This window comes from Ptychodera flava, chromosome 5 (assembly GCF_041260155.1).
Source record: "Ptychodera flava strain L36383 chromosome 5, AS_Pfla_20210202, whole genome shotgun sequence".
In the NCBI taxonomy this organism is placed as follows: domain Eukaryota; kingdom Metazoa; phylum Hemichordata; class Enteropneusta; family Ptychoderidae; genus Ptychodera; species Ptychodera flava.
The window spans coordinates 7,899,838-7,926,450 of record NC_091932.1 but is presented as its reverse complement, the minus strand read 5'-3'; the positions used below and the strand labels follow the sequence as shown (position 1 = coordinate 7,926,450).

The window sequence follows — 26,613 nt, the reverse complement described above, 5'->3', positions numbered from 1 at the left end:
ATTAATTTAAATAAACAGAGTGATCATTGAACGAAGAACTTAATGAATGTATGGAATATTATTGCAGACCAGCGTAATTTGCTTCGATGAAAGTTAACACAGTTTTCCCTATTGCAATTCCGACCACATGGTGTCAGTGTGGTGTAAAGTATGAAATCCATGTGTTCATAAAAAGTGAATACCCCCTCTTCCGGTGAACCTTTCTAAATTAAGACCTATACGATCTCTATTTACATGACAGTAAAGTCCAAAGTTTAAGTGCAGAGTCCAGGGGTCACTGCTACAGCTATGTACGGCCGATTGAGGCCTTATTAAGGACCAAAAGTACGAACAACAACGGATGGAAATATGATAAAGAATTTCCCTTTTCAACTTTCTGCCAATAAATTATATCAGTGTAAGTTTCATACGCCCCCTCAGTGACCTTAAAACTCTTCACACAAACAACAGCTGAAGCTCAACGGTTTGAAGTACCGGAACGAGGCTATCATTGCACTGTTCAAGGGCTTCAGACTTCTGACTCCACGCTTGCGAACGCAGAGTATATATCATTTACGCATACTCCGTGAGCCTGTTACTACAACCGGCATCAAATGGTTGCAGAGATAATTGAAGCCCTGTTTGGCATGATAGGTGTGTGGGCTTGGTTTTTTGGTCATGGATAAAATTCTTTCTGCCCGCCAACAAGAAATCGATTGCCGGAGAAATCGTGCTGGTTACCGGTGCTGGTAGTGGTATTGGTCGTCTGATGTCAATCAACTTTGCTAAGCAGGGTTCTACATTGGTACTTTGGGATATTAACAAAGAAGGTAACGATGAGACAGCTGAACAGATTAAACAACTTGGAGGTAAAGCCCACAGCTACGTGGTAGATGTGACCAAGAAAGAAGACGTTTATCGTGTTGCTAAACAAGTCACTCAAGAAGTTGGTGATGTTACCATATTGGTCAATAATGCTGGAGTGGTGGCTGGTAAGAAATTATTGGACTGCCCTGATGAACTCATCGAAAGAAGCATGAATGTGAACGCCATGTCTATTTTTTGGGTAAGCGGCCCTTGCCTTATTTTTCCATAAATCAACTAGCTTTTGTGACCTCATTCGACCCCAGCCTGCAGGAATTTAGAATTTAATACATTGCAAAGTACGTACGGTCACTGGTAATTAAGTATACGACAGTCACCTCATACCTTGACCACAAGCGACCGTGATTGTTATATAACGCCGCCATTTACTTTACGTAATGCTTATTGAGCCCTATGGTATTTCGTCCAGTCCCCTTGAAGGTCACTTTAGGTAAGATTATACTGTTCCCGATCTCTTGACATACCAGTTAGGAATTACTTGGCTATTAAACTCACACAATGATCCACTTAGAGCCCGCTCCTGGCTATAAAAGTTAATGAAAATAGTCTTTTTTTCGCCCGACCATGGAGATAACCTCCATGGCCCAACAATACAACAAGGGACCACTGTTCTTTAGCATTCATAACTATACACATTGAAAGCGACGGTCCAGAGTTTGTTCAACTCTAGTCAGTAACCTTTGACCTCAGTAACAATTGGCAAAGGCAGTGCAGGGCCGAGTGTCATGAGACAGTTCCTCATACGATGTCCGGTTCCGAGCAACTATCGAAACTGTGTCATAGGTTGTCAGAATTTGAATGCAAAAGAAAACTCCAACATTGGATGTTCGAAATAATTTACGGCAGCATGACAAAGTTACTGATGGTTTAGTCTGATTTTGATTTTTTTCAGTTCATGAAATAATTGCTCAGTACTGTGCTTGTCACCCTTCAAGAATCGACTTTTCAACATTATGACGGTATAGAAGGACAAAAAAGCTGCACTGCCGTATTGCAATTAAGAAATCCATCTCTCAGAAATAGAAGTTGTGTCTCCTGATCTGCCTTTACTTGGCGAAGTGCCACCAATATCGGTCACATTACTAATGCACATCGTAGCATACCATTTCCTGGCCCTGCCTACGATGCTGTGTATTCCCGGTGTTATACGGCAGGAACACACGCAACATCATACACAGGGCTATCCACAGTATAGTACGGAACTGTTGTTTTATAGCTTACGGCACCACTGCATTACTAGAAATGTGTCAGTGATATCCATGTACAGGCTGTATGGATGTTGATTATGAGGATGTGCCGTGCTTTGTTATATTAAGAGGGTCTAGGACACAAAACTGTACTGCGCATACGGATCAGTCCCCAGCTAATACATGCACAGAAGTTAGTTCTACTTGCTATAAATTCTTCTTCACTGCATTTTTTTCACAGACTGTCAAGGCTTTCTTGCCATCGATGATCGCTAAAAACCATGGACATTTGGTGACAATTGCCAGTATGGCCGGTTCAATGGGGTTTCCCGGTTTGGTGGAGTATTGCGCCAGCAAATTTGCTGCAGTTGGTCTACATGAATCGTTGATGTTAGAAATGGATATGCAGAAAGTGACGGGAGTTCAGACGACGCTGGTGCAGCCATATTGGATAGATACTGGGATGTTTGAGGGTGTAACCCTGGAGTAAGTGGTTTCTTTTAGAGCCCCTCTTTTTATCGTTTTTAGAGTCAGAGTCATCAAGTAGTTTTCGAAATGGTAACTTTGTTGTACGTTCTATGAAAACAGTAAGTTTATTTAAGCCTCCTCTCTCTGTATGACCATCCCATGGGTCATTTGAATTTTCTACATCTACAGAATGATGTCCAATAATTACTCTGTTTCGTCTCCCGTTCGAGTGTTTCAGTGTTTTCCTGAAACGTGTTTCTTGTCTACTCCATCTAAGTTTTAATAGCCTCTTCAATATCTGATACATAATCCCGATCACGAAATCAGAAAAGTAAATAGAGAGAGCAGACGTTGTGCAAGTGAAGATAAATGCTTACTCAGATTTAATCTTGCCCGTCGAAGAGAATTTCTTATCTTCGCTTTACCTTCAACGTAGTAATTGGTTTTAGAGCAATGAACTTCATGCTTTTGAATGATGCAATGTCATAGAAACGACAAATGAAATGACACATCATATGGAATTTGTGAAGTAGTTTTCGTGTAAGGAAAGAAATTCACCCATTTAGGACTCAAACATCCCCAGAATACTTTTAGAATGTTTTGCCACCGACGCTAATTAATAGTCCATTTCTATTGTTCTTGATCAGTCTTATACCAATGTTGGAGCCACAGTATGTTGTTGACAAAATTATACACGCAGTGCAGACCAACCAAAGGGTTCTCTGTTTGCCGAAGAGTATGTATCTATTCCCATACTTTAAATCGTAAGTATTCAAAGTCTTGTCTTGTTGCTTTGATATTTTGTTTACAATCGGGAATTTGCGGTTCCTATAATGCAATGAGATGGTGTAATCTTCTGCAAATTACTTCTTTTATGACAATGAATGTCATAACAGGTGTGAATGTATTAAGATAAACGATTAAAGATTTAATCGACTAAAAGTAGTAAGTAATAATTAGAACGTCTATTTTTACCTACGCGGGAAATAAAGAGCGAACATTTAAATTTTCATGATTATATTATTCATGATTATTAATATGATTATATGATTTATGAGCTGGCGATTCTCACCGGTTAACGAACCAGATTGTGACAACGTAAAAAAGACAAAGTCAAAGGTGGCCACAGTTAGATAAGAAATGCATATTATCAACATTTTTCAGGTGGATGCCAGTGGACGCCACAATGCTAATGGGGCGCATATCAAAATCAGGAAAGGTGATGGAAACTTTTGTTGGGAGACAGAAGAAACAGACTTAACGGGAATCACGGCTTGTATCATCTTTAGTGACTGAGTTACTACGAATGGAAATTAGCCTGACATCACAGTCACCTACGTTGTGATTATGCAGTACTTGTGATAATATGGACGTTTTGTGTAGTTATGGAGACGATAAAAATTAAATCATAAAAAATTTAATACTAGATAATTTTTAGGGCCTTTAGGTACTATGTAAGGAATTTTTAGAACTTGATAACAATGTTTGCATTCTGCCAGGATTGCCTAATTGTAATCGGGCAATCTGATAAAAGTCTGCAAGTCTCTCTACTAAGTGACTCAAATCGTTTTCTCCCTAAATATTGTTGGGGAGTGTTTGCGACAAGAAGATGGGACACGAACCAATCGTAACCTTCTCGCAACTAGGCTTTGGTTGAATATGCCCTAAAATTTGAATAGTAATGATATACTGATCGAGTGGCTAGAGATCACTACTCGTCCGATAACCAAGCAGTCAATCCCAATACAATTTTCTTGCAGTTTCTCCAATCAAACAGTCATATTAGGGACTGATAAAATGCGTGTTTTCACTGGTTCCGTTTATAAGTTGCACGCGCGTTATTCTGACATCCAGTGTTCTCATCCAATTCACTTTCCAGACTTGCAAATCTTTTTTTATTTCTGGTGTGCTTTAATCAGTTTAAGCAATTTGGTTGTCTCTTGTTTAATTTCATCTTTCACATGCCACCTTGTTTTAGTCATTAGACTCTTGGTGAGGGCAGTAAAATGTTAACAAATCTACAATGTAAACAATCCTGCTGTAAAATATCTGTTGTTCCAACGATCAGAACGTGAAGAGAGGGGATTACTGAAAAAATATGTATGTTCAGCTCACCCCTTAAATGTCAAATATTTAGGAGCGTGTCACCATTATGGCCATGACATTCCGAAATATAATGGTGATTCCTAAAAGAGCTTGTGTGCGGTAAGTTTTTGTTATAAATCATAGATAAGTCTTCTTTGAACTAAGATGACAGTAACTAAGAATATTTAATGATCCTAGCTCAAGCTGTACACAGTCACTGATGCATGCTAAAGACATTGTTATATTAAAGGGACAAAGTCGGCCATTTTTCATGAAATTTGTTTGATACGAGTTACTACTTATTTTGTTTGACATGTTGAAAGATACTGAATGAATAAGTGACCATGCATATATTCGACCCCAGTTTTACACAAATTAAATGAAACCAGCGCAAAAATGAACTATTGGTGATGACCATTAATTCATTTTCGCGATGGTTTCATGTATCGTGTCTAAAACTGGAGTCGAATATATGCATGGTCACCCATTCATTCAGTATCTTTCAACATGTCAAACAATATAAGTAGTATCTCGTCTCAAACAAAATTCATGAAAAATGGGCGACTTTGTCCCTTTAATTATTTAAGCAATCATGTACCCCCTCGCGGTTCATAATGGACGAAAGCGAACTTTGCGAGACATAATGTATGGGGTGACTTGGAGGTCGAGTACATTATGGAGTGCAAAATTTACTTGAGTCCATTATCGACCGGTATAAGGAGTACATTATTGTTATTATTCTATACTTTTGGCGATGCCAGTGTATTTGTAGATGTAGAAAAATATCTGGTACCACAATGCTGGATAATCGGATACATTATCAATAATAATCCGGAAGGATGACATCACAAATTCACTGCTATTGATAAAACATTAAATATAATTCTGTACCTTATAGTACTATATGTACTTCGGCCAGTTGGAACTCTAATTTGACTCGCACAGTGTAATATTCTGACGCCGACTGCACATGAAATGTCAGTCAGAGAAGAAGACAAATTCCGTACACCAGATTTTCTTTGGACTTTTGACTCTGAATTTGTAAAACTGTGAAAGTACACTTCAACTCAAGTATTGTCAATTTCAAACTTGCAATTCATCAATAAAATTATACGTTCTCATCTCCGCAAAATCAATGCAAGAAAAAGTCATTTGAGTACAGTATAATAAGGAAATTTTTTTCAAATTCACTGACGTCATCGCGCGTATATATATGCACCTCGAAAGTGAAACTTTCCTCAGTGAAACTTTCAACCACTCTCTTACCAAATCAAGAAAAAAAATCAGGGGTCACTGTTAAAAGTTTTGTACTAGAGAGACAAATAACTTGCGATTTCTCGAAATTTGAAATCCAAAATGGCCGCCATCCCTGTGTTAAAGGGCCATTATTTGTAACTTTTGACCATTTTTTACCTCGGAAAATTCCAAGTTGGAGGCTCATATTTGTTGCAAAATGTTGTTTTACGAAGAAACAAACATGATTAGTGATGTTACAGCCACATAAAACTGCTAATTTTTGTTCAAACGTATTGCCCTTCCGAGCTCGTTTGTTGACGTCTGGCGTGCTCAGCGTGCTGGTGGGGAGAACGCAGATATGGTGACGCCGCGATCACGCCAGATGTACAAGTTCACGTTTATTGTCGGATCAAAACAACATTGCGTCGTGGATTGCCAGACATCTGGCTACGCAACGTGCTCGGACAATGGACTACGACGTAAGTACCGGGCATAAGTAATGAATATTTATTTTGAAATTGCTGTAAATAACTCGCGCAGGTGCAGAAGAATGCCTACGTTGCAATTCGCGTGTCAACAGTTTGTATTTTCTGTCCGGACAAAATTGAAATTTTCGTTGTAAAATCACATGTTATTTAGTTGTAGGGCACGTAATGTTTCCGAATAATATGCGATTCTCTGTTATTTGACAGGCTATTCAACATGAGCCAGTGATCATTTCAATCAAAACTAACGGAAAAATCGCCAGAAGATACAGCTAATGGAACTTTAATTCTATGAGAAAAAATAAAATTTTCGATTTTCGAAAAACTAAGACGGTGACGCCAAGAGCTTCAAAATGAGCCCCCACAAGTGGTAGGTCAAAAGAAAATTTATAAAATTTGAAGGCCTGAATTTCTGTCCCCGAGGTGCGTTCTACCTTAAAATAAATATTTTTTGCTAAAGTTATTGTTCACAAAGTGGAACGGGGGTCACCCTGTTTGCGAAAGTTTGAAGGGGGTGTCAGCCACTTTTTGATGTCTCTCCAAGGCCGAGTCCCTACCGTTACTTTATCTTTGACCTCGTTGACTGTAGGTATGTACCGACAATAGTTGCCATCATCGATTTAAAATGTGTAGATTTGTCGTTGTATAAGAAGTTAATAGCGTCACTAAACCAAACAGTTACGGTTGTAAACACCAAACTTTTAGTCATGCCATGTCATTTCAAGATCGTGTCTTGCACGGATGAACCCGGCCCTCTGTTTATGTTGTAATTCTGACATTTCCTTTACAAAATGTGCTTGGGGTTTTACTTTGATATGGTATTCCACAAGTCGGTTATTTTACCGGAGCGACGGCGTTCACACTTTGTTGATTTTGTATCTGATTTTTTGTTTGCTCCCCTTTGAGGAGTGAACTTTTACCCCAACCGGAACGTAATGATCAATACGGAATTTTGTAGTTTGTATGCATCGATTGTCCCTGGTGTTTGCTCTCCTGGTGTACAACTACTACACGCAGTCTAAAGACAATGAAATCCGACAGATTGTTGTCCCATGTTTACTTTAAAACGAGGCTACCTGTTGTTAGGCCTTTGCTCACTACGAAAATTCGGTTCAAGAGCCCGTACTCGAACTTTCTCAAGTGCGCAGTCCTGTTTGTCAATTATTCAAACGGTAGCTACGATCGATATGGCCCGACATGGTTTAAAAGCCCTGTTTGACATGATTGGTGTATGGGCTTTAATTTTTTGGTCATGGATAAAATTCTTTCTGCCGGCCAGTAAGAAATCTTTGGACGGAGAAATCGTGCTGGTTACCGGTGCTGGTAGTGGTATTGGTCGTCTGATGTCAATCAACTTTGCTAAGCAAGGTTCTACATTGGTACTTTGGGATATTAACAAAGAAGGTAACGATGAGACAGCTGAACAGATTAAACAACTTGGAGGTAAAGCCCACAGCTACGTGGTAGATGTGACCAAGAAAGAAGACGTTTATCGTGTTGCTAAACAAGTCACTCAAGAAGTTGGTGATGTTACCATATTGGTCAATAATGCTGGAGTGGTGGCTGGTAAGAAATTATTAGACTGCCCTGATGAACTCATCGAAAGGACCATGGATGTGAACGTCATGGCTGTGTTTTGGGTAATAACCATATTTGTTGATATCGTGCGTAATGCTCCATTCTTCCACGGTCATTTCATGTGGCCTTTTGACGTTTACCGAATAGGTTGCAACTGTCTCTGGTCTTCGGAACAGGGCATGAACCCTGATCGCCGAGCATCAGTAAGCACACTTTCACATCTCATATAAGCCTAGCTGCCACGTTGGGAGAATCACTTGTTTAGTATTTAATTTTCGCGGTTCTGCATGCTATGTTGAAAACATGCAAAATTTCCAAAACTGTCCCTTCTATCCGTCTGTTTATACTGATTCTTTCAATATGGCGGTCGTTTTCAGATTACGTCAGCAGCTGTTTTATCATTTGAAATGCCGACACACCTGTGCAAATATTGAACACTACAATGCCCCGTGAATGCAATTAATTGTAATGAATCCCTGAATTTCTGGATGGATCATGAATTCCTAAATTTCTGTTTGAAGTTGTGTATACTTACATATTGCCTGCAGTTCATCCCACAAGGTCAATCCTGACTTAATTTGAACATTTCATCGTCGATGAATCACATTTTACAAAACGAAAGTCTAGTGTATTTGATTCTGCCTACACTTCGAAACCTCGTTTATTTGAAGACATGAATTGGGTAACTTTACGCTTTAACATGCTATATTTGATACGGTGATACGGTCGTCACCTGATGTGTCGCGCCCCATGTTAATGACCTAATGGCCTATCGACTACTCCTCATCTGTACGACGACAAGTTAGGTTTTGTGGAACCGTGAATACTGAGGGAGTTGTAGGGTCACTTGAATGTTATCAGTGTTTTAGCTCGAATACTTGAAATGGCATGGAGACAGATGCCGAACACAGAATGTAATGATTGTCAGTTCAAGTACAAATCACCAGGCGAAACACAAGGAGGTGTCCATGCTGATTATACATTCCTGGAAAGACGGGTCTTAAGATAATAATTTAATTCCGAAAAGAACCCTAATTTCTTACGATTTCGTGTGTTGGATTAAACACTTTAAAAACTCTTACTACTGGCTGCAAACTAACACAATCGTCTCACTAATAAGCAAACGTTTTCCACATTGGCCGACAAAATACTTATAGACAGCAAATCTGGCTCAATGTCCTGAGTCTCCTCCTGTGTTAAAATTTTCGCTCCATTCCCCTACTTTCCTTTCAATTGGCGTTTGGACAACCAACTTGCTTGAAAATGGCGTGGAAAAAACGTAGTGAGCGACATCCTTCAGAGAGAAGTGTTTCTGTTGTTTGTCTACGAACTCTTTTTCTCATTTCCACGTATAAGTGGAAGCTATTTCCTATTTACTTCACACATTCTGTGCCAATGTACAACATCCAACCGATTCCATTTTGCAGAGCACGTTTGAATTCTTGTGTCATCGTACAGGCCACATTCCTACCAAACACAAATACAAGAAATTTGCCCATAGAAGTCTCCAGTACATCCACTAACCCTACATCATCCGTTGAGTAGTGACCATACCCACAACAAAATAATACAGGGGATAATATCAGTGTGCACTATGGATGGTTGTAGCAGTAAAAACATCGACTGCCATGTAGAGTTTATGTCTTGAAATGCTTGCAAGCGACTTCTTTGTAATTTATTCCAGAGTAAAATCACACTCGATTCTACTTGGACGGGTACAGCCTTAGAATAATATCGAAGTGTATGTCTAAAATAAAGGTTAACTTGAATGCTTGCGAGCGACTTAATGCTGAAGTCTGGTGTAAACTTCGATGGTGACAGCCATAAAAAATACCGAATGCCAAGTACAATGTATTATGGTGAATGTAGGGTTTAAATGCAGCTATTAGTTTGTCGAATGGGATGGGGTGTTCGGTCAACCCTAACACTTCGTGAGTATGTAAGTCGACAGAAGTTGTGCAGCTCGTCATGAAAGTTGTTAAGTAAGTGACTATATAAGTTTATACACTTTGAATTTTTTTTAAGTAACAAGGCCAAGGTTCATAGTTTAAAAGTGGGGATGTATACTTAGCCATGGAAGTTGGTAAGTTTATTTAAATTTACTGAAGTTTACGTTTCACTTTCCAGACCATCAAAGCTTTCCTACCAACAATGATCGACAACAACCATGGTCATCTGGTAACCATTGGCAGCATAGCAGGTAGCTGTGGATGTCCTGGTTTGGTGGAGTACTGCGCCAGTAAATTTGCTGCAGTTGGTCTCCATGAATCGTTGATGTTAGAAATGGATATACAGAAAGTGACAGGAGTTCATACAACTCTGGTGCAGCCATATTTTATCGATACTGGAATGTTTGATGGTGTGAAAGTTGGGTAAGCAAATATCTTCCCGGGCAAGATTGGCAGAGGCAATTGTGTTAAATTTTGGATTAATCATAGACCCTATGGTATTTTGAGGGTCTATGGATTAATTTCGTACCTATGAAACAAGTATATGATGGCTAATTCAATAGCTGCATTAAAAGTTTGCCGGAATCACTCAACCGCTGAAACACAAGTTGAGACAATGCACGGTACCAAAAATCGAGTGCTTTGCAATATGCATAGGGCATCTTGGAAATGCGAAATAGCTTCAAATGACGACAGTGATTCTCCAATAAGATCATCAGCACGAGAGTCGAGCACAATTATTTTGATTTTGTGATTCAACAGCAAGGAATGATGTTTAAAGCGTTGTTTCCTGATGTCACACGATGATATTCTATCGCGGGATTTGATACCAATTTTCACAAAGTGTCAACCATTCTCTGTCAGTCATTTGATATCTTGATTTGCAATCGACGTTAGGAAGACAGAAGACACTTAATGTAGACCAATAAATGATATTTAAATTCCCTTTCTGCTCGGTCATTAAGGCGTAAATTGTGAAATACTGCCACAGATTCGATACGGTTATCAGCGACGTTCACATTGACAAATGCAATTGCGCAGTTGGTAAGTTAATGATAAGCCATCCTAATTTATTGTTTTAACAGCATTATACCGATGTTGGAACAAGAATATGTTGCCAAGAAGGTTGTAGACGCCGTTCAGAGCAATCAAAAAGTACTCTGCTTACCAAAGGCTATGTATGTTTTCCCTTATCTGAAATCGTAAGTATAGTAAAGATAACCTACAAGAGTTCCCTATCAACAATGAACGCGTATCTGTCATCGACAGACTTAAGATGATTTTTTATCTACACTGCCAAAGTGTCAAAGTGGTTCTTTTTATCAAGTAAAATAACCCTAAAAACCCGGTTTCTCCTTAAAACAATCTTCGAAATGTTCAGTTTTTGACGCATTTGCAGTACTGAAAGGAATAAACCTTGACTACGGTTTCGAATTCCAAGTTTGATAAGAAGAACAAGTACTCATTATTCGTCCTTTATTAAGACAATTACTCTATGATATGTCTGCTATAGTTAACAATACAATTCTGTGATTATTGTAGTTGGATGTCTGTCGACGCCTTTATGAGATTGACATACCTGGTTGGAGGCGGAACATTTATGGAAGGCTTTGTCGGAAGACAAAAGAAGAACTTTTAGGAGGATTAATAGCTAAAAGGATACTTTTCCAAATGACAAAGGAAAGTTAAGGCTTGATTTCAGATTATGTTGTGTATTTCTAATTCTTTCGTACTCCTACTGACAACTTCGTAACCTGCGAAAAAGCGTTTGTTTTGTTGAATGTATGACGACCACCTCACTACTATATGGAATGGGTCTGCAGTACAAACACAGGAAGAGAGAAACGTCGAAGCTGTAGGGAAGACAATCTCAATGCAAATGTGTAACAAATAAAATAAGTCAATATTATTGAAAGGGAGTTTAATGCACGACAAGATACTTTTATACATTGGTGGAGCAATATTACGTATCATGCTAGGCTATAGTTTATGTATCGAGTTTTCGGGGTTTTTATCCAAGACTATCCGTACGATATAATTACGTCGTTCACATCATGTTCACCATTAATTATGGCATGGAATTATAGTGAGTGGTTGCAGAGTATATATGTTATGGTATATTTTTGTATTTCGTGTCAATGGTGGGTCTTTAAATAGTAAAAAGAATGTTTCATAGTGAGCTAATCATGGCGGCTTGCCTATTCGTTCATAGACACGGTGACTTTGATATTAAAACACAGAGGCATCATCGTTGTGTATAGTTGCAGTGACAAAACCTTATGGCATAGTTGTCCATGACAAATATAGTACAAGAAATAAAATAATACTAAAATTTAGATTTGCTATTTAGATCATTGATATTGTTAATAATTATTGACAAAAATCTTATTTCAAAATGTTCCTATGTGCATAAGATTTCTATGTTCCTGACTTTGATACACCATGGTTTAATGTTTATAGACTATTCCTTAAAGGCATTGTGAGTGTATGGCCAATGAGGTGAGTTCCATTTGTATGGGTAGCGCACTGAATGGTGTTAATATTACGCACGTAATTTTTTTCAATCCCAGATACGATCACAATAGTGTATTGACTAGTAACGGCGCATGTGCCGCAACAAGAGATGTTAGTGATAGTTTTCAAACAAATGCTTTTTTGCATCTGCTATTAGGACTATATGACATTCGTTACCATAGAGACGACAAGACACTGCTCAGACAAGCACTGAAACGCACTATGATTTATCAAGAGTTTGTTTGAATTGATATTCAAATCAATCCACTATACAAAGTCGGTGTGATCTTAACATCCTAGCTCAGACTTTTACAGAATGTGGCAATGTGAAAACGCTAACATGAGCTTCAACAAACGAATGACAGTCAGAAATGTAGCAAACTTGCCGTGTTACATCGGCATTAGCTTTGTTTCTCGGTTTCAAACCATGGTATGTTACAATGTAACTTAGACATTATACTAACACTGCGATTCAACATTTTCGCCCGTCTAGAAGTCGGAACTGACGAATCAATCACAGAGAATCTGTTGTACTGAGAACGACGTTGAATCACCATTATCACAAATAACAGAAACAACAACAAATTAATATTACAATAGTTTATGAAAACTGTCTGAGAACATATTTAAAAATTTATTACAAGTCACATTTCAACAAATCTGAGGAAATACACGAACTAGGATATATTTTATATATAGATCTTTACCCGACCATGTTTACTCTACTTGGGGTGGAGACCCGGGACAAAATATAGCTCATATGGATACAGTTGACACTTAAAAGTTTGACAAGAAAAGTGTAAATTTGAAATACGCCGCCATCGCAACAATCAGCACTGGATATGATTAATGAAAAGTCAAATAAAAGTCAGGTATAACGGAATTGTAAAATAAGTTAGCAAAATAAAGTTTGAATTTCAAGATTATCGTAAATCACTCTGTTTGACACACAGAACGAATTACATGAAGGATTTAGTATCATCGGAAGAAAAAATCATGTGAACTAACTGCGGTCACAGAATTTGTCTGACTTTGTGTAATAGTGATACAGATAAGTAAATAGAGATTTTCGATTTAAAACAGTTGACAACGACGTTACATGTTATAACTTGCAACAAATATCAAGCATTTCAGGTTTCCGCTATTAGTATTAAACATATTACATTCTCACCTGCTTAAATAGTTTGAATACCCTGTGCATAAGTTTTTTACAAAAATATGATGAACATCTTTTGGCTTGTAAATTTTACGATAAAATACACACGCTGTGTAAATCAACAAGATATATCCAAACACACAGACAGACGGCTAAATTACTTCAAGTACAAAGTAATTACATCTGTTACTTATGTTTCATGCATCCTACGATCCTCAGACAGTTATTTTGTCTGAGGGTTGCAGGAAACTTAAGTAACAGATGTTATTGTACTTCAAGCAATTTGTGTATATATATATATATATATATATATATATATATATATATATATATATATATATATGTATGTAAAGTCAAAATCATTATGAATTTTTGCTTTTACTGGGCAGCAATACTCTTTCTAGACCTATCATCGGGAACTCGACAGCCATCGTGGTAATGAAAGCAACGGCATAGCTGATGACCAGAACACCAAATATTCGACAGCCTGTAAGGAGATGTTCGAAACGATGAGTAAAATATTGACAAGCATGCATGGTATATGATCGCAAAACGCAGGGATTCTCACGAAAAACTCTGGCGCTGTTTACGTTGTATCTTCAAGAAATCTGTTACGTTTCGAAGTAAAGAACCACCTCAAGAGCAAAGACCGCTTTGAAGCCGGTGTGAACTAGGATACTCCATTGGATTTTCAATTGGCTTTGAAGGCAGTAGACCAAAATTAAACTTTTTAACGAAAATTTTGACAAACGAAACGGATCCAGTAAACGGCGACCATAATATATAATTTTAATAGTTAAAAAACCCTCATGCTCGGGCCCTTCTTTTATTTAAGTCCGAGCCTACTAGAAGCGTCTCGGCCTGCATCGTCGAAATTTAAGGTAAGATCTGAATTCAAATTCAAGTGCAGCGCTCAGATTCTTAATGTATCCAGTACTTGAAGTACGGTGATTCATCTTAACATCCAGTAAATTATTTCCGAATAGCAATGATTATATTCAAAAGGAAAGACCCGATGTAAAATAACAAGTCAATTCAATTGCCTAATGATTCGTGATTATTGTTGGCCAGAACAAATTATTAACATCCTGGAAGCAGTCCGTTGTGGCCGAATACAGTGTTGTTTTATGATGATATCAATACTTTGGGTAACACTTTACCTTAAGGTTTAGCTTCCCTTCAAAATGCCATAGATTGGCTGTCAACTTTGGTTTGCCAAAAAGGACAATAGATTGTTCAAAGTACTTACAAAGTGAAAGTCCGTGTAGTACCACAAACTTTGAAATCCGAATGTATATAGGAAGATAACTCCAAGATGAACCAGATAAGCACAATAGTTTATTTTTGCCAAGGGCCGCCAAAAGCTCCAGGATAACAGTGCATTAACGGGACCTATGACACAATGGTAAAAGGATAGGCTTACGTTAGGCCACAGTCCTCCCATGTGGTTTTGCAAGCATTGCGTTGCAACATCAAGCAAAACTGTCTATTTCATGAGAGTTGTCTGCTATCGTTAAACCGTTACAACTGAAATTTAATACTGCTGGAAGTTACGTGTTCTTCATTGGTTGCTACTAAGGAGACTTACAATCTTAGCTTTGACTATAGACCCTTTATGGCCCTTGCATAATCTCCCTCCCCATCACATGGAGGGACTGTGGTCCTTGCATAGTCCCCCTCCCCATCACATGGAGGGACTGTGGTCCTTGCATAGTCCCCCTCCCCGTCACATGGAGGGACTGTGGTTCTTGCATAGTCCCCCTCCCCATCACATGGAGGGACTCTGGTCCTTGCATAGTCCCCCTCCCCATCACATGGAGGGACTGGGGTCCTTGCATAGTCCCCCCTCCCCATCACATGGAGGGACTCTGGTCCTTGCATAGTTCCCCTCCCCATCACATGGAGGGAATGTGGTCCTTGCATAGTCCCCCTCCCCATCACATGGAGGGACTCTGGTCCTTGCATAGTCCCCCTCCCCCATCACATGGAGGGACTGTGGTCCTTGCATAGTCCCCCTCCCCATCACATGAAGGGACTGTGATCCATGCTTTAACTTAAAAAGCGAGATTTATAGCATCGCTACATTTGTTTTCATGTACTAGTTCTTATCTTACTATTTTAAAAAAGTAAAAGTGTAGCTGTCAGTATACCTCCATTGCCAGTAGCACATGCGAATATCACCCATGCAATCGACACGGAGAACGCAAATCGATGCAAAACATTGTAGATGACTGCTGCAAACTGGGGCAAGCGATGACTTGTTACCGTGGGATACACACCGTAAACAACAGCTAAGGCGATAGCGGCAGCAACACACCAAATGCAAAGATTCAAGATCTGCAGAAAGAAATTTGAAATGTAGCGCTGACATAAAACGCCCGATCGGTAGATCTAATTATAGGGCATATTTCTTGACATGGAACACCTCTTGTTCTGTGTGTACCTAATTCACACTTTTCAAACTATTATTTTCCATTCAATATAAATCCTCTGGACAATAATATATTGCTTTCTGTTTAATCTCATCACTGGAGTACATAAATGCTTTTTTGGACAGGCTGTCTAAATTCTAATATATACTGGTTGACGATATGCACATAATCTTTATATGTTTGAGACAAAAGTTTACTAATCTGAAACATGTGTTCCTTATTCATTGCACAGACGTCGAGTACCCACCTTGTTGATTCTGACTGTATTCCCTTTAATATAAATAGAACGTAACCTAGGCCAACACCGACGAGATACTGAGGTATTCTGTAGTACGGTTTACCGTATATCCAGTCACCCGTAGCTGGGTCATATTTCGGTGATCGATAAGGCCTGGACAGAGACACAATGCACGAAAAGTTCATATCGACAGAAATATCGTCAGCTAACGAGAAGCCATATAGGATGTACACCACTCGTGTTTCAGTTGTTTCTGACTTGAATGCCAAAATATGGATTCACTGATCTCCGGCAACGATATCTTCGTTTTAACACAAACCTGAAATTGGAGTACTTATTCCAACTAGGCTTTCATACAGTAAAATTACTGGTCTTGTAATCGCACTGTAAAGTCTAATTCAAGAGAGGTATATTCGGGTAAATGTTAAGTTCATTCAGTTAGAAGTTGCCAGTGTAGTACTGCGGTACTGTAATTGTATAGTGTATTGTTCAGGTCAGCACACGTATCATTTCGAAGCCTTAAAATTAATTATTGAAGTCGCTGGATAACATGCTTTGTAGATCTATCCCTTCCCTAATTCATACAATACATGCAAACTCTTCACAGACTGAATGGCTAGCACTAAAGAAATGAAAATACGAAAATTCGCACAGACGCCCATTTTTGGAAGGAAGCCATAACCAGAAACCGTCCTCTTCTTTTGGTTTCACTGAGTCAATGTTTGTGTACAGATTACAGCCGTGTGTGGGACGAAATGGTAAACAAGTCTTAAATTAGTGAGAACATTCGATGACAAATAAACACATGCTTTATTGGAAAGAGCATGGTGTGACTGTCACGAGTAAAGCATGCCCATTTCCCAGTATCATCACTACATGATCCTGTCATGAAGCTTATCGTTGCAAACTCTGAGATGTGGCAAAGGAACTGAAAGGGTATCTTTACTGTACTTTTGATCCAAGCCTGCAGGCATACCCTGAACGGTGACGAGGTAAGCACAGATACCAAAGGAACAAAGGATGGTTCCAAGTGACAGACCTAGCCCTGCTCGCCAGGATCTGAAAATGAGTATGAATGGTAACTGTAAGTGTGCGATACAGCACTGATTGGTTTATATAACTTGGTTGGTGAAGTCGCTTCTGATCATGACAATGTACTTTTAAAATACCGTAATAATTTGGATGTGTTTCCATGCACGAAACTTGAACGCTAAGAAAATAGTTGATATACTATCCGGTAGAAGTCTGACGTTTTGTTTAAACAGGTAAAAGCCGCTGTTTTCAAACTTGGTTCTCATAATGGTTCTTAATAACATTGACTACGTTGTGTCAGTTTCTTGGATTTTAAAATCTTTATAAAGCAATTGTGGCATTACTTACATTGAAAGCTCAATCATGAAACCGCTTTTGTTGAAATACCGTGAAAGCTGTTTGATGAATTACACGAGTCATGTAGCATTTGTGACACAGAGAAGCAAACCGTGTACAACTTACTTGTAAAACGTGATTATGAAGATGGGACTGATAATGTAGAGCTGCATGTCCACTGCAAGATACCACGACCATCCCATACACTATGTAACAAAACGATAGGACATTGACCTTTGCGATTTTGCCTGCAGTAACCATTCTATTTCTGACACTGAACATTTCCGTGTCGTTTCACTAGAAAGTTACTCATAAAGGAAGCCGCCATGTTTCTTCTTGCATCTTAAACTTTACCGTCATCAAGTCGAGAAGCGAGAAATATGATCACCACATTTGCCTACGATGTCTCTGAGTTGACTGTGGCGTTTTGTGGATGTTCAATGACAGTCGGAAATCGGATCTACCTTGATTCTCCAAGTCAAGGGGCATTTTAGACGCTTATTATGTGAAACAGGTTTTCCTATATATAGTTGGTGTTTGCTACCGCCGCCATCTCAATTGTGAAATGTTAATTTTCGTGGATCTCACCTATGATGAACACCCAAATCAACTCACCTCGCTAACTGTTCCTGGAAACGGATAGAGATTGTTAATATACAACATATTAGCCCACCATTTGTTTTGACATACTCCCTGAGCTCCGTACCAAGAGAACCACCATACACCATTCCCCATGTGTAGAGTCAGCGTGGCGTACATCATCAGGCAAAACGCATATACGGGTGTCAGTCTCCAATAGCGATGTAAATAGAACAACCACCAGCGGTGTTTTCCGGGCCCACCACACTTGTCAAACTGTTGAAGAGTCAGGTAACTAACCAAAAGACCGCTGAAATGGCAGAGAGATTGTTCTCAGTAATATTATTAATAAACGTTTATTGCCAGCATATGCGTTTAGTCATTGGCCGAAAGTAGCGTTGAACTGTCATTATTACCATACTCTTGCTTTAACAGGAGTAACCCTGCCAAATCTGAGTACAATCAAATATAGTAATGTCAGCCTCTCGAGGGGTGACAGACAGTTGCCTGAATAGCACAGAAACAAGCCATCGCCATCTCTTCTTCTGATTTCAATGATTGGTACTAATGCCTCTCTCTCTCTCTCTCTCTCTCTCTCTCTCTCTCTCTCTCTCTCTCTCTCTCTCTCTCTCTCTCTTATATATATATAATTAATAAAGAAATCAAAATTACATTACAAAACTTGGTGTCAAAGTAAATTATTTACCTTAAGACGAGAAATCCTTCGACTCCAAGATGGCCCTGCCATAGGACGGTAGCTGTCCATCTCTGATATACGACATCGGTTATAAAGCGATAATTTTCTATAATTATAAGACATTGCTTGTCATGACGTTGTTACGTATTGGTAGGGAAGAGCGTTTATTAAGCCAGTTTTAGGTTCTTGATAAACAGAATGACAAGTCATTGTCAACGTCATACTCCCCAATGTGTTAGAGACGTTGGAACCGTTGACGGAAATGATGGTCATATTGCATTGTATGATGGTCACGAAGCAAACCAACGGGCATATGTATGGCATCGGGAGTAATCATTGTACAAGTTTGAATGAAATGCTCCAGGCATCTCTGAGAAATTTGTGAGAACGAACGCACGCAGACTCGACCAAATCTATAAGTTCCCCGGACTTTGTCCTTGGGGACTAAAAGTATATATATGACTGGTTTCGCTGAAATGTCGCAAAACGTCGAGTACTTACCAGAATATGATGGACTTGATCCAAGATATAAATACGAATGTAGTAGAATAATCCAGAACATACTGAGAACACGAATTCCATTCAAACAAGAAATGCTTCCACGTCCAGCATCGGTATTCAATATCTTCCGACCAGAGTCCAGTACAGAAAATGTCAAGAGACATTTTGAAGCGACGCCTATTAAGACAAAAACTGACAATAATTGTCATGTTACACATTCACAAGCACTATTTACTGGGATAGTGTATAACAGCACACTCTGCACGAGCAGTCAGCGTTTAGAGTGAAACACTGATTTGTGATACCGTAGCTGTACGAAATGAAACCAATGAATTGTGCTTTGGCAGAAATTGAATGGAGAAATTTAATCCTAAGTATGATTTTCAAGTTACGGATCATCCGGGGTGTTGTCATATTTTCTGTCACACCGTTAAAATCTGACAAACAGCGACTGATGGCACACTCTGCGCAGATTGTTTTATTGCGATGCGCAAAGAAAATTCTTAATTAAGAACACTGTTTCAAAGAATCGGTTAACGCAAAATTCTTCTACTTCTCTTGTAGATCATATTGAAACTCTTTGGTCTTTGTCATAGTTGTTACCATAAGACCGCTTACACTGTGGCGGAGAGATTGTGCAAACCCAATAACAAATAGCCTAGCGACTGTTTCATGAAAGATGAGGAAACATGTGGTGGCGGGGTTAAAAACGTTCAAGTCAAAACCAGCCCGTAAAAGGAAGAAATCTCGTCCGAAAACACCACAGCTATGGACCCTCAGCTACATTGCAGTGGACGTGCTCACCACTTAAATCTTGCTTGGTTAAATCACGATCCTTCCATTAAGGGCTGTAGTTAAATTGCTGATTTGCATAATTTTGCATAACAAAAAAATCCTGGAGAATTATAGGTATGTAAATCATAAAGCACCAATTAGCAGCGTACCTGGGTTTTTGGTGGCATGCTGTTTCATGATTAGATTTTCCTCTTCATTTCCGATGTGGTCGCGAATTTCCGTGTGCGCGTTCACTTCAGGGTCTGAATTTACTGAACTGTCTGCCCTAATCATACGGTATACGTCGTAAATGGTGCCGACTAATATTGCAGCCAGTAAAACAGAACAGATCACTCTAAAAAAATAAAATAACTATTTTAAAACCGTAGACATTTGTAATCCTTTACGTATACCTTTGAGTGTATGGCAGAAAAAAGTGCATGGAATTTTGGACAAATGATTAGCATTGTATTCTAAAGTACTTTCCAATACGACATATGAAAGAGAATAAGTTGTGAGATAAAGCGGAAGCATCTGACATGGTGGTATGTCAAGAACTGTGCACTTATTGACAACTGTGTACAATTCTCACACCTATAAGGAAGCTTATGGTGTCAACTTGAACGTGACAACGGAAGTTATTTCATGCTTGACGCTCTTATTAAACTTTTAATTTTCTAGTGATACAATGAAATGAAGTTAGCATAGTTTGCCGTACTTTGATATAACACCATTCGAAAGCTTTGCACATTTTTGATTTGGAAAATAATTGATAACGGTGTGGAACAAACAGTTTTGCTGGTGGGAACCTTTGCAAATTTAAGTTCTGTCAATATCTAGCTAAATGTGCAAACAAATACACAGGGAATTGAACTGTTCCTGTTATTGCATGACAATCGCACTCAAGTATGTCCATGGCCGTGCTGCATAAACGGGATTGAGCAATTGTCCATTATATTAGGAGCCGTCCATGTTTTATGGTTTCATAACAATTCAAAATACACGTACATTGCCGCGATGTCTCCATCGCGAAGGAATACTGCCGATAGCAGGTAACAGATGTGTCGTAGTACGGACTCTGCTGTTGGTGTTGGTAGCCTGCAAATACGGACATATTTTAATAAAGCCATGTTACAATATTCATTTGATTGGTATAAGTGTATATTCTTACCAGATACACCGACAACATTCCTTCGAGGATGACTGCTTCGAGGAGCCACTTTCTAATATTCTTTCTTTGATCTACACACTATCCGCGAAGACAATCGGTCAGTTCCATATATATGTGATTTTCCACGACTCGTACAGTTATCCCGACACAATTGCCATGTAATAGGAAACGTGATTTTTTATATCGGAGAGATTTTACTCCAAAGACTGTTTCCCTCTGCAGAGATTTCAGGGGACTTCAACTTCAAGCCAACATCAATCCTGTCTCCCATCATAGTATTTACTATCAACGTGGTTATTGTATATTCTTGGTATCAATAATCAATACAGTCATCATAATTGATAGACGAAATTGCCTTCAGGTTCCTATGAACCTGGCGATAATGCCCGACAGGTACTAAGTCTATGAATATGCATACCTTCAAATACCAATATGGTGACGTCATTCTCTGTACAGGAATCTGGAAAACACGTTCCCATGAACAACGCATTATAGTCCTAAAAGACAAAGTGAACACAGGACGAGTTTATTTGTATTTTGACACCCGCCATGAGACACAATTGACAATGTAGACCAAGGGAACGAGAGTACCTCAAGGGTCTGGGATATTGTTGTTTATATGGCGCTCCTTTGGGGAAGGGACAAAAACAATCAACTGCCACTTTAACAACATAGTCGTCATAAAAGTATTTCCCAAGAAACCTTTTTGCAACGATCTCATGCAGAATTTAATCAAAAAGGTCAGTTTGTATTAAATTTCTTACATTTATTTTTATTTCTTACTGTTGTTTTTTTATTTTTATGCCATGAAAACGCTATGAAAGATGCAAGTACTAGGGCTTTACGTCACTGCTATCACATTGATTGTATAACATTTCTTAGCAAATCAATTAACCAATAAATGAACAAAAAAGTATGGAAAGGATGAAATCGAGATGGGGAGCGTAAAACACTGATTATTTTACAATTTTGACGTCAATCATATTAGACAACTTACTTGATCAACCACAGTGCTTGTGGGACAATAAAGGCTTCCAAACTCCTTGCCACTCTGCTGTGGATCAGCGTGAACACACATCCAATAGTTACCAGGATCTTTGAGGTTATGGGTCAGGTCATAATCTGTTCTGAATGATCCACTTGATTCGTACACTGGAAGGGTATGGTAACAATACATGGTGTAGTACATCGTTGTGGAATACAGGGACCGAGTGACGTAGATTTCCATTACTCAAACATATTACAATAAACAATGCTAAGTGAAATATTTGACACGCTCTCTTTCCTTTTCTAAACTCCACATCCTGTGTGTTGGACTTGAGACAACCATAAGGCAGTAGAAGCACGACTGCAAAGGAACTGTGAGGTCTATAGGGGGGAACCATTTGATTTCGGGGGGTTGGAGGAAATGGGTATGGAAGCAATGTTTTTCACGTCATGTTGGCAGCAATTTTTTCTATGTCCTGTCATTACTGGACATTAAGACATTGCTGGGTCAGTTTCTCCTTCTTCTTCTTCTTCTTCACCTGCCGACAATTCCCCCCCATCCCCAGTCCCTCCCCCAGAAATCAAATGGTTCTCCCTGTAAACCATCAAAAGAGGAGTTTATGCGTCCGTGCATGGATAAACCAAATGTGCTCGTGGTAGTAGGCCTACACCAATAAGTACACGTTGAACTCCCTTGGTGCCTAAGGGATATAGCGGACTGGTAATTTACAGAAAATTAAGGGGGCAAACCCTCGGAAACAATTTCGTTCCCTGTGTCTCCCTCTTCGTAACTTTATGTCTGTACGTCCCCCAATCGTTCACAAATCAAAGCGTGTCTGAACGATCATAATAATTACGGTTTTTCGAAAGGGAAATTGAACATTATTCATATAAAAACCTAACATTTCGTCTCCCTGCTATTTTTAATCATTTTAATTAATTTCAAGAGATTAAAAAAAGTTTGTGTTTTAGTTGCCACCCAAAACAGAAATAAGTGTATACTGAAGTTCACCAAAATTATTTTCAGATGCAGATGCATGGCATGATGCTGAGATTGAGGAAGAATACCAGATTCATTGCGCAATATATACTTATATGTGGTGCCGACTCCTATGGTTTGTGTAGATGATGTCATTAAAGCCCTTGTAGCTGTAACTCTTGAAATTTGTTGACCTGAGAGAAAGGCTTTCTATTTTCTCTGGTTTTCTTTAAATTCTACAAACTTAAGGATGAAGTCTTTTACTACTGAAAAATTAGACAAGTAAATTAAAATTTTCACCGTTATTTCGATTTCTCGCCATTTTTAAAAGCTGGTAATATTACAAAGAAAACAAAGCATATGATGTCCAAGCGGAAAACATTCAGCATTATGCATTATATTGGACTACTCTGTTGTTTCTGTGAACATTCCTATGCATGTAGGCACGACGTATAGTGTTTTTGCTTTATTTGCATGAGGGCGCCATTTTACGTTTGGGCAAAAGTTTATTATTTATCTTGCTCGAAATTACATATGCAGTCCCAGTAGAGAGTTTATTATACTTGTATAAACACCCCTGAATGAGTACATTCCCGCGAACTTGTTTTAGTTTGGAAGTAAAATCACAAAAATAATGCTCAAGGATACAGCTATTGGGCCTTTAAAGAACTTTCTCTTGGATTCCTGCATGTTCGTTTCAATGTGAAACATAAAATTTATAGTCAAGAGTAAATGTTGACCGATTCATCATAGCCAAATCCGTTTTTCTCTTTTTGGAGGAACGAAATGCCTTTGTTTAAACATTTTCGGTCTTCTGTTTTGTTTGGATTTTCTGACAAGATTCTGTAAGAAAGTCAGCAAGACGTGATTTCATTGCGAACACTTTATCTTCAAGTCTGAGAGACCGATTTAATTCGTCTGCACAGGGACTGTGATCTGCAAAATACATATGCTTTGACATTTTGACAGACGCTGTCAATGCTATGGATGAATTAAGGCTGTACCGAAACTAAAGTTGCAACTAATTCAATGATAATGATATATGATAACAAGCGGACCCCTTGGTGGCCAACTCCAAGTCAAAGTTTCTCCTGGTAAATCCTTGGTTGGAGCACAACTGACTACAGTAATTTGTAACTGGGGAAGGGCCCGAAATTGAAGATTTCTATAGATGTTAACGTAACGAGAAACTAAATTCTCACTTTTTCCATTTTCATATTTAGCCCCTTGTGAACACACGAAAACACATAGGCCAGGGGTATTAAAAGGGTAGGTTAGTTCAAAGGAAATGACTAATTGTCTCGTCCCCTCAACTTTAAAATTAGTGATGGTTCCTCTCATAGGGTGGGCAATGGTCATAAGACGACGATGTTCTTGAGAAAGGTCTCACAGCATTTTAGAAAAAAATGTCTGTTGTACGATTGTCAACAGTCTGTTTGTTGAAATATCCATGAATAATGTACTCTCATATCCTCAATCTGCGACAACCTTTCGTGTCCTTCACGCTGATATCTAACAAAGACCATGCAATACTTTTCATGATATCTTTAAAATGGCAACACTAGCTAGTATCTTTTCCGACTTGTCAACTTAAAATTTCATTATTTTACAGGTTTTTATTCCTATTGATTTCTGTCTTACCGCAAGCACTTGAGGGTACATCAAATACTAATGTCATAGGAATCAGTCAAACAGGCAGAGACATATATATGCAAATGTTAGTATAACAGTACTTTTTATCAATGATAAATGGCAGTGCGATCACGCACTAGCTTTCTTTCTTTATACCACAGGTGGAGAGTCTGTGCTTAAACTGTGCAGGGGAAGCTATGTCAACAGTAAACCAAACGTTTTCGACGAGAACAATCGGCCCGATTTGTGACAGCGTGGTGAACGAACTTCAAACTCCCATAGACTGAACGGTGGCCACTCCTAATTGTAACTCGACAGTTTTGTTAGCAAAATGGGTCATGTGCAAGTCTATCACACACCAGACTGACATTGTCAACAATGATTAATGTGATCAGGGACAGCCAAGAAGGCGGGCCAAACCTCATGCGGCCAAGAGATAGCAGTGGGGGCTTTTGTAGTGGAGAGAGGGCAATCGGGAGGGTTTTTTAGGGGAGAGTGGAAGCAGGGAGATTTCCTGTTACGAAGTCTGAAGACTTAAGCTTATGTGCGAGAGGGTGAAAATGTCAAATCGAAACGGGAGGGCAGTTACGCGTTCTATGATTTTCCTCCGTCGAATCGTAGCGGAAGAAATTACGAACAGCCCAGTTCCCCTTGAATTTTAATTTTCTTCAGAAGTACGTTAAACCATAGAAAGTAATTTCTCTATGGCTATGGTTTAATTACACGTTTGTATACTCCTATAATTACAATTTCTCAAATCAGGTGGGCTGACCGTTTCTTTTGTACCATGGAGGTACTTACACTAGTGAGTGCACATCCATTATTGCACAAACCACGGTTCCTACAGGGACCGTGCACAAACTGAAGTCCTCTATTAAAATCTCAGTGAGTCTAACTTTATGTTTGTATCGTGAAAACGAACGCCCAACAAGTAAACTGTCCCCAGTGTCAGACCATGCAGATACCAAAAGACCGAGCATGTTGAGTAAGACCTACAAACTTACTTTCTCGTGCGTAGGTCTTTGCCATCAGCAGATCAAGACCAAACCCCTGCATGTTACGGTAACATGACAGTGTGACGTTCTTCAGTGGGTTCCCTGTAGCGTTAGGGTTTGGCCATTCTGTCAGTACGCCAAAACACGGAGTCCATGATATTCGGCTTCTGTGCATTTGACGTGGTCAAGATCGTCACCAATATAAAACAGCCGGTGATCAGTGACCGACGCAGCGCCATGATCGTGCAAAAGAGATGTGACCGACACTGTGTCAGGTGACAAGGCAGGCAGGTCATGTATTCGTCACATGATGGGGAAAATACAAAGGTAGTTGTCGGCTGTTCCGTTAGACGGCGTAACTCCCTAAGCTCATAATAGTGTTTAGGTCATCGAAACCTCTTAGGGGAGAACCATTTGATTTCGGGGGGGGGGTATGGGATGGAAATTTTTTTTTTCCTGTCAGAGTGGCAGCATTTTTTTTCTACTGTCAGACCTCCATCAATTTTTTTTTTCCAAATGGGGTAGCAGTGCAAATTTTTTTTTATTGGTCATCAAGTTTGTACTGCGTTCTATATTAGGGAGTCGTCATTATTTACGGCCTGAAACTCTGAAATTTCGAGTGACCCCCCCCCTCGCCAACCATGATGAATTTGAGTAACCTCCCTCTCTAACTCTGAAATTTTGACTGATCCCCCCCATTTAGAAAAGTTAAATACCAATACTTGTAATTGTAAAATT

The 26,613-nt window shown here is 39.1% G+C and overlaps 2 protein-coding genes and 1 pseudogene across 2 annotated transcripts; 2 read left to right on the top strand and 1 right to left on the bottom strand.

The window, feature by feature from the left end:
* The first annotated feature begins 509 nt into the window (after positions 1 to 509).
* On the top strand, positions 510 to 5,736 carry LOC139132913 (epidermal retinol dehydrogenase 2-like; annotated as a pseudogene).
* A 1,695-nt stretch (positions 5,737 to 7,431) lies between these two features.
* LOC139132911 (epidermal retinol dehydrogenase 2-like) lies at positions 7,432 to 12,970 on the top strand. Its single transcript, XM_070699269.1, has 4 exons — positions 7,432 to 7,965; positions 10,031 to 10,275; positions 10,938 to 11,054; positions 11,395 to 12,970. The coding sequence occupies exons 1-4, from the start codon at positions 7,513 to 7,515 to the stop codon at positions 11,489 to 11,491; spliced, it is 912 nt and encodes a 303-aa protein (XP_070555370.1). The 5' UTR covers positions 7,432 to 7,512; the 3' UTR covers positions 11,492 to 12,970.
* Positions 12,971 to 12,987: 17 nt separating this feature from the next.
* On the bottom strand, positions 12,988 to 26,159 carry LOC139132910 (nose resistant to fluoxetine protein 6-like). Its single transcript, XM_070699268.1, has 14 exons — positions 25,885 to 26,159; positions 22,280 to 22,434; positions 21,701 to 21,779; positions 21,120 to 21,209; positions 20,282 to 20,466; positions 19,338 to 19,514; positions 18,846 to 18,942; positions 18,176 to 18,449; positions 17,687 to 17,766; positions 17,144 to 17,251; positions 16,202 to 16,345; positions 15,673 to 15,859; positions 14,772 to 14,914; positions 12,988 to 14,009 (listed from the first exon to the last, which is right to left on the bottom strand). The coding sequence occupies exons 5-12, from the start codon at positions 20,403 to 20,405 to the stop codon at positions 15,853 to 15,855; spliced, it is 1,011 nt and encodes a 336-aa protein (XP_070555369.1). The 5' UTR covers positions 20,406 to 20,466; positions 21,120 to 21,209; positions 21,701 to 21,779; positions 22,280 to 22,434; positions 25,885 to 26,159; the 3' UTR covers positions 12,988 to 14,009; positions 14,772 to 14,914; positions 15,673 to 15,852.
* Between the last annotated feature and the right edge of the window lie 454 nt (positions 26,160 to 26,613).